Below are 8,729 nucleotides of genomic sequence, written 5' to 3' on the forward strand. Positions count from 1 at the left end.
TCTCTCTCTCTCTCTCTCTCTCTCTCTCTCTCTCTCTCTCTCTCTCTTTCTAAAACAACACTAACTTAACCAGATACATAAACAGAATGCGATTGAATCGGTTGGGGTGGTCAGATACATTAAAGCCACTTGCCCCTCCGATCTATATTGTTATTCATTTGAATCATTTGATATTTTCTTCCCTTAAAATATTATTATTGTTATTGTTGTGATTACTATTATTATCTAGATTAAGGAAATAAATCGTAGGAGTAAAAGTAGGATAAGCCTTACCAACTGATACCATTTCTTTTAAGGTGGGTTAGATGGTTAGTTTAGCAGCTTAAGAAAGTGAAATATTTTTTTGATATTAATCTTAACTTCTTCAGAAGAAGTTCCAAGAAGACCATAGGATCAGATGCTTCGAAAACCGATATTAGAAAGGTTTTGGCATTCAGAATTCAGATAAGTTTACCGTAAGATTTTGTTCACAATTGCAGACTGGGGAGTAGATTTCTTAAGGATCCATTCTTATGTCGAATTCTTGCAAATTTTTTTAGTTTGATTTTTCTGACATTGAGCGGATACAGAGGTGTAACGAGTTTATGATTAATATGCGAGTAGTGTGGATAGAAGTAGTGTCGATTTTGTTCGCCAGTTTTCTATTTAATTTCTTCCCTAATATACTTTTCAAAGTCAAGCTTTTCCATTGCGTTGTTCATATTTAAAAGTTGCGGGTTTCATCGCCGGCTCCGCTTGTTTATTTTCCAAGAGATTAATATGACTTAGTATTCAAAAAAATCTTCAAGCAGCACTTTGTTCATGAGGTTACAGTTGAAATTTCAACGATCGCCAATAGCTTTAATTAAAAACTCTGCCGCATTTGAGATTTGAACCCAAGACCATTGAGTTGTTAGTCGAAATTCTTGCCTACTCGGCCACTCAGGCGGATGAAACGAATTAAAACAAATTAAAAAATTCTATCATATCAGATTTTCAAATATAAATTTAAATTATTATTGTTATGTCGATTTGAAACATCTTAGCATTGATTAGTACTAAGTAGTACCTCACAGAACTGTGCCGAAAATTTTGCATTCAGTCAGTCTAAAAATACAACCAAGTTGCAAGAAAACAATTTTATTTTGCTCTCTCTCACACACAAACCAATGCAAAGCATAGATCAAGTATTTGCTATCTATGCTAACTATTTTTAACGTAGCGAAAATTGGGAAAACTGTCTAACGATCACAATGTAGAATTAATTCGATTTTATTTTAAAAAAAATATAAAAAAAATAGAAAAGAAAAGAAAAGAAAGAAAGTGATTGTTTCCCCGAATATTGATGATGAAAAGGATAATTTGATTTGCAAGGAAAAAAGAAGAAAACCACAAGATGCCACCGCCGAAACGTGTACCAGTGCATGTGCCAAAAAAGACAAGTCCCAGTGTAGCGTACGAAGTGTTAATCTATTTGAATTCATTTTATTTCGGTATGTTTGCTTGCTGTGAGCTTAGTATGGGTTTATTAAAAGCGATCAATTTAACTTATACGGGCAGTGCTCTGGCCAAGGATTCAATCGTATTAGTAGGCATATGCGTCTTGGAAACTGTACGCATTATAATGGGTCGTAAAGGTTCATTAGCTGATCGAGGTAATCAATTTCACTTTATTATGTACTTGAGAAATAAAAACACATTTATTGTTATTGTTATTGTTGTTAGCATTATTGTTGCCACCACGATATATGTTCATAATGCTTTCAAGCTTTAACCAGATTTAAGAACAAATCAAAAAAATTATATTCAGTTGCAGCCGCAACTTTTACACTGAAAAACGATTCGGAAAAAGGAAAAACTACATTTTCAGACTTTACAGGATGGGTGTGGCTGGTTTTTATTTTATTTCTGTTGAATAAAAGTGGAAATTTTTATCGTATGGCTGAAGCAGATATCTTCATTTTTACGACCATGAGTACTTTGCCCAGAGCAATTAAAAAAACAGGGTAGGTAGACATAGGTAGACGGACGGACAAACGTGTCTAGAACATTTCAGATTTGATACTAATCAACATTATTATGTACACTTTATAGGGTCTCTAAAGCTCCTTTCTGGATGCTGTAAACATTTTTGCAAGAGAAAGAAATTTTAACACTCCACAATACTGAGTGGGCATGGACGATTTTTGTGGGGGCGGTGTACAAAATTTTTTTTATCCCTGTTATGAATTGTAAGCAACGAGCAAAAAACAAAATTTTTTTTATTTTTGAAAACCGAAGTTGTACTCTAATCGTATGCTTTGACGGACTTGTCCCAATTCCAATACCAGTCAACAGGCAAGAAATTCCAATGTCTATGCTAAATTTGAACCAGATAGCTGCCTTTCTTCGACCAGGAGAAACTTTACAATAGACATTACGGACACAAGCGGACAGACGGACATACCTCAAGCGATTTAGAATCTGATACTGAATAAAAATATATATATTTTATTGGGTCTCTGAAGTTTCCTTCGAAGTTTTGCAAACATTATGACAAAGTGAACAAACTCCTCGTGTTTATGACATCGCGAAATACTTTAAAAATGATGAATTTATAAATCGTTCCATCAGCTTAGTTAAAAAGTCGGTTCGGTCTATTTGTACTAATTAAGAGGATCGCTTTGCTTTGAAACGATCTGACAGCGAAAGTTTTTAATATGTTTGTTGTATGAGACAGCAAGATAATCATGAGAATCAATATTCTTTCGAAAATTTTTTAATTATATCTTATGATCTTCATATGAGATGATGTCACTTAAATAATAAATTGAACGTTAACAGGATACGAATTATGTATAATAGCCGCGAATGTCTGAAATCGAAGACATAGGTATATAGTTGTAGTTATAAATGAAAATTTTTATACCCTACACTCAATTTGGCGTGTAGTACATTTAGCCAGTGCGGATGTCTATCACGCTAACAGGAACCTGGATAGACGGGCTTTATATTATACCGATTTTTTTCGAATAGTTCGTTACACAGTGATGGTGTGAAAGCAAGGCAACTCTCTCACCAAACCTATTTTTATGTCCATTACCGAAGGATAAGGGATATATTCGTTTTGTCAAAATCTTTGCAACGCCCAGAAGCAAGCGTCAGAGACCCCAAAAAGTGTATATATTTTTGATCAGTATAAAATTCTAAATCGATTTAACCATGTCCGCCTGCCTGCCCGCCTACTTAATGTCTATTGTAAACATTCTACTGATCGCAAAAATGAAGCTACCGACGTCAAACTTTTCAGAAACATTGAAAGTTCTTGCACCTAAGTCGGTATTGAAAAAAAGCTAAATCCCTCGAAAGACACACGCAAATTGAGAACACCTCAAAAGGAATAAAATATAGATATTTTGCTCATTGCCTACACCTAATAATTGTTTAATTATTTGAATGCGAGGGCCTAGTACCTGCTGACGAATGAAAAAAATTGACCGCGCTTACCCAATATAATAGTGTATCAAAACTTAATGTTGCGGTCAATACCTTTATAACGCACAAAAACAAAAAAGTGGCAAAACCCTAATTAACTATAAATAAATTCTTGGCCAATTTCGAATTTAAAATGCATCTAAACATGCCCGTCTATTCGCCTGTCTATCTGTCCGTCTCCCCGATTTTGTGGTATATGTGATAAACATTCTCCCGTTAGCGAAAATGAGATGACCCAGACTTTTCAAAGGGTAGAAAAAATCAGCCGCACCTACTCCAAATTTAGTTCTTTTACTTTTTTTGTCTACTTTAGGATAACGGTGATGGGTATAAAAAATTCGGTCACGACCGAATATAATTTCCTTACTTGTTTTGTATCGTCATAAGAATCAAAATGCTAGAGACCATCTTGCCTTGCCGGGCCGCCTATCAACAAAAGTAACAGTCTAAAGACGCAATATTTGTGGAATATAGAGGAAGTGTGGCGGACGCGGAGGTGAACGTCTGTCCCTACACTTTTAACGCATTTTGGAGGGGGTTTCACAATTTGTTATCAAGCGGTTTTGCGCTCAAAACTCCCCTGATTGTCTTCAGATACATTTCGAACGAGTTTCTTTTAAACCTTCATTCCACTGCTTGAAGTTTAATTAACAATCCTCGTGTTATTGGCGGAATTAATGTTAGATTGCGCAATGCTTGCTTGAACTTTAGATTTCCTAATGCCATCCTTCGAATTAGAGAGAGGAAAACATCTTCCAAACGAGACATTTTTTATTCTCAGCATATCTAAGGGTCGTGCGTTTCAATAAAAGCATGTGAACTATGCCGTAAATTTTGAAGATAGCATATAGACATAAGACGTTTGTCATAACTTCCCTTGAAAATCTAGAAAAATTATTGCAAATTGTTGTTATGTTCACCTTTCGTAGACCGATTAATCAAATATCATTTTTTAATGACACTGACTGAGTTCGCCCGCTTGAAGTGTAACATTCGGAACCGGTAATGAGCCCGCTCGCATTAATTTGGCTTAAGCGGCCTCATGGAAACGAGTCAATTCGAAAAAGGGTTCCATCGTTTTCAATAGCGGTAGTCCTTGTGCCGAAAGTTGTACGACCTATACATTACAGAACAGAAGAAAACAAGACGGACGGACGGATGAACGGGCAAAGAGGTAAACTTATATTGAATCAGAAAGTGACTCTATATTGATGGATACAATAAAGGATGAATCCCTCCCAAGTCCTTCTGGGTGTTACCAACTTCTGCATACTACTTAATATACCATTGCATGCGGGGTATTAATAAAGTGAGCTAAATTTCGAATTATAAGACTTAATATCTGTTATAAGTATAGCGGTTGATAGTAAAGTGTAAATAATTTTAATCATGTAATAAATCACCTGAATCTAATATATAGCGTGATAGAGTGAAAAATATAATGATCAAATTTCATTTCTCATTTCATTTCATTATAATTAATCGTAATATAATTGTAATTATTAATTGAATTATGAATGTAATGAACTTTTTAATTTCTTTCAAGGCTGGCCAGTAATATTATCGGTTTTCATGACTGTTCCATGCTTTCTTGGTGTCTCCTATTTATTAGTTTTACAAGCGTATAAATTACGTTTAGAATATGTACTCTGTACATTGCAATTAGGACTATATATGGCCGAAGTCTGGTATGCAATATTGTTCGTTTTTTCACTATGTCGTCCAGTTACTTATGATTAGGCCTAATGAAATTTTTACACTCGCACATACACACACACACACACACACACAAGCACACACACACACACACACATTTTTCACAACAAATAAATGCAATTCACATAATTGTGTATATGCATGTGTAAATGTATTATAAAATGCATTCACAAAATACAAAATAGTTACAGAAATTTGTAGAGAAAAAAAAAATTCAAAAATAAATGAATAAATAAAAAAAAATAACAAAGAATTACAAAACAACTATAGATATATTATAATGAAGAACACCTTTTATGTATAAACAAAAGCAACTTAAGACCGTTACATACAAAATGCGATTTATATATAGATATGTATGTATAAATAATTAAGCGAAATGTATTTAAAACCGATGATAATAGAGACGATGATAATATGTTAACATTAAGATAACCAATTGGAACCAATATAAGACAACAACAATTATTCAAAAAAGGAAAGAAAAAGAAAACCAAACAGATCAATATGTAATTTAGAAAATCTTTAAGACAATTTTTGTTCTTTTTTTTTTTTTTTTTTTTTGTGAAATGTTAAAATTTATAAAACAAAAAAAAAATTTTATAAAAACAAAAAAAATTAAAAAAAAAAAGCACGTTTTTTTTTTAAAATTATACAAAAAAAAAAAAAAAAAAAAAAAAAAAACAAGAGAAATCTTTATAAATATACAAAACTCCTAAATCCTCCACTTCAACGGTTTTTATTTCAAACAATACGAAATTTGTACTTAAGAAAATAAGAAAAAAAAAAAAAAACTACAAAAAATTTACAAATTCGAGCTGATCCTCTAAATCACGTTCGATAAAACACAAATGTAATTAACTAAGGAATCTGTATATGTATGTATGTATATGATAAAAATTAGTTTAATAACAAAAAAGCAAAAGAATTGCCTCGGCTATCGCCGAATTGTTAAATACTCACCACTAGCCTTTCTACGAATATCCATTTACTCAATTGTGTACACACAGGCATATACATAAACATATATATACGATTAAATATATATATAAATACGTTTATATATATGTGTGTATATGTACGTACGCATGTATACATGCGAATGCATACATTTGGATATAAAGCAAAATCCCTTTCACTCGCTTTATATTCCGTGTACATATAATAATCAGAATTTATCATTTTAATCAGTTAAATTTGTATATTACTATATACAATCAGAATTTATCACTTTAACCGTTTAACTTTGTTTGACGAATATATATGTCATCAAAAAAGTGCGAAATTTTCAGTTGTAACGAAAATGTATGTCGTGATCAGTCCATCCGTTTGTCAAGTTATTTCATGACAATCTAACTTCATATTACACTTACTCTGTGTATGACGAATATACTCGTCATGGCTAAATTTTTGCGATCCAGTTCAAACACAAATTTTCCAAAAAGATTGACACTCTTAACTGTTTAGAAGGAATGCGCACAAAAGATATCTATTTATATGAGAGGTAGTCATTTTCTTAGTATGTTGACAGCATTGGTTTTGATAACCGAGAGACACTGTGAGTGTAAAATCGCTGATCTCGTTTGTTTAAGAACAATAAAAAAAACTACTAAAATCAATGTAGTGAATGTGGACTCACCATTAAATACTCTACGTGAGCCCCGCTTAATACAGCTATTCATATAGTGAATTTCCAAATAAGATGTTATAGGGGAAGTGGTCGAAAAAGTATTTCGAATGGAATCATTTTCAATAGCGTTCGTTTTCAGACAAAAACACATCGTTATGCCAAATATCGGCAAAATATCTCCGAAAATTGCGACTTGTAGGTTGAGCATAAGAAAAAAAAAACGAGCAGACGAATCGACGGACAGACAAGCTTAAATCGATTCAGAATGTGATTGTGAATCTATCGGTATAATAAAACATGAGTCTTCTTACTTAACTGAACATACCTTTGCACCATAAGTGAAGTATGCCCCAGTTTTGTGTTTTAAATAAAATTTCATATATATTTCCGAATCAAAATCATTGCTGCAAATCGTATATATTAGAAGGGAAGACAGAAAGCAGAAGCGGACATAAGTTAGAGATAAACTTCTCCATTTATTATTATTATTATTATAAATTATAATCATAGGATTGAAACAGAATCGAGGGATTAGTAAGGTAAAGTTTTTTAGAAAAGATAGACTATATGATTAATCTAGCCGTTTAAAAAAAGTTAAATATATTAATGTCCAGGCACTTTCAAGTTGAACATATGATGAACATTTGAAAACGTGCCTTCAAATATTGCAAAGATCTTGACATTGACAAATCACATTTTCAAACGTAGGATTTTGTACGCCTGTTCAAATCGGACAAGCTGATTTCCTGAGGCGACCACCAGCGAATTCCTCGCAAATGTTTTTAACACGTTGGTTAGATTAGTGATGGAACGAGTAATATGAGGCTAGTGTGAATTTTGGTCCCGTCGAACGAAAGACGAAAGTCTAGCTTTTCCTATGATGTCTTTATTTGATGATGTCAAAGTAGCAGGTTTCCCTGCTCATTTATTTCTCAAGAGATCAATCCATGTCGATAACCAAAAAATGTAATTTTGCCTACATAATAACAGTATTGTGTACTTAGCTAGAATATAAGGAGTTGCGCATAGCTGTTAGGACCGGCAAACTATCTGTGAAGATAAAATTTTTGAATTTGATTTTATGAGCCGAAAAAGAACAAAAAGTTATCGATAACAACTGAGCGGTTGTTTTTTACACAGTTTCTTCCAGTTAAAGCTGAGTACATTTTTTTAGAGACAGAGACAATTCCTAAATTGTGAAATCTCTCGCATTCTACAGATGTTTTTTAGGAGCATAATCCTTTTCTGAAATAATTTACTTGCGTGGACCTTCGTTACCATTCTAAATGTTTTCAAAGACTATATAAAAAGACTATCTTCTCTTCCTCTCTTTCTCTCATCGTCGCACCTGAACCCTATCCTTCCTAGGTGGCTGGTCAAATAGAAGAACGAGAGAAAATGAGGAAGGAAGAAACGCAGCCTTTAGTGTTTAGTCTTTCAAAGAAGCGCGAAATGGTTATGTATAATACGATAAAAACATCGATAGGATTGTAAATTTTTTACCGAATATACTGAACAATCCCTCCAGAGAATATTTACTCTGTGTTATTTTTTAAATTTATCAATGACATTTTTTAGCCGATCTCTTGAAGCAGCCCTGTTTTGCCCATCATTGTGTTACACATTTGGTCCAAAACTCAAAGAGTTTGACCCAAAAAAAGTTAATACTGAAGAGAAAGATGCCAGTACCTAAACCTAATTGAACGTTGCCAGTACGTAAACAAGGCCAAGTTACAAAATCGTCTGCTCTATCACTATTAAGCTCGTATAGTGAGAGCAGCAAGAGAGAGAGAGAGAGAGAGTTTTACTGCTTTCGGAAGGATCTTAAGACTCTCTTTTACACGAATGTCGGTTACTGGGTTCATCAAAAAATTCCCAGGGATAATATAACGTCATTTATGTTATTTTATGCCAGCCAGGGTTTACCGAA

The 8,729-nt window shown here is 33.2% G+C and overlaps 1 protein-coding gene across 1 annotated transcript; it reads left to right on the plus strand.

Annotated features, from left to right (window-relative positions):
• The first annotated feature begins 1,172 nt into the window (after nt 1-1,172).
• On the plus strand, nt 1,173-5,238 carry LOC119638356. Its single transcript, XM_038035099.1, has 2 exons — nt 1,173-1,634; nt 5,000-5,238. Exons 1-2 carry the CDS (start codon nt 1,376-1,378, stop codon nt 5,191-5,193), a joined length of 453 nt encoding a protein of 150 aa, XP_037891027.1. The 5' UTR covers nt 1,173-1,375; the 3' UTR covers nt 5,194-5,238.
• Nucleotides 5,239-8,729: the final 3,491 nt, after the last annotated feature.

This window comes from Glossina fuscipes, unplaced genomic scaffold (assembly GCF_014805625.2).
Source record: "Glossina fuscipes isolate IAEA_lab_2018 unplaced genomic scaffold, Yale_Gfus_2 88, whole genome shotgun sequence".
Lineage (NCBI taxonomy): Eukaryota > Metazoa > Arthropoda > Insecta > Diptera > Glossinidae > Glossina > Glossina fuscipes.

Coding starts and splice junctions, on each gene's coding strand:
- LOC119638356 (XM_038035099.1), top strand. CDS start 1,376: ATGCCACCGCCGAAACGTGTACCAGTGCATGTGCCAAAAAAGACAAGT. Junction 1,635..4,999: donor AGGTTCATTAGCTGATCGAG/GTAATCAATTTC, acceptor ATTTCTTTCAAG/GCTGGCCAGTAATATTATCG.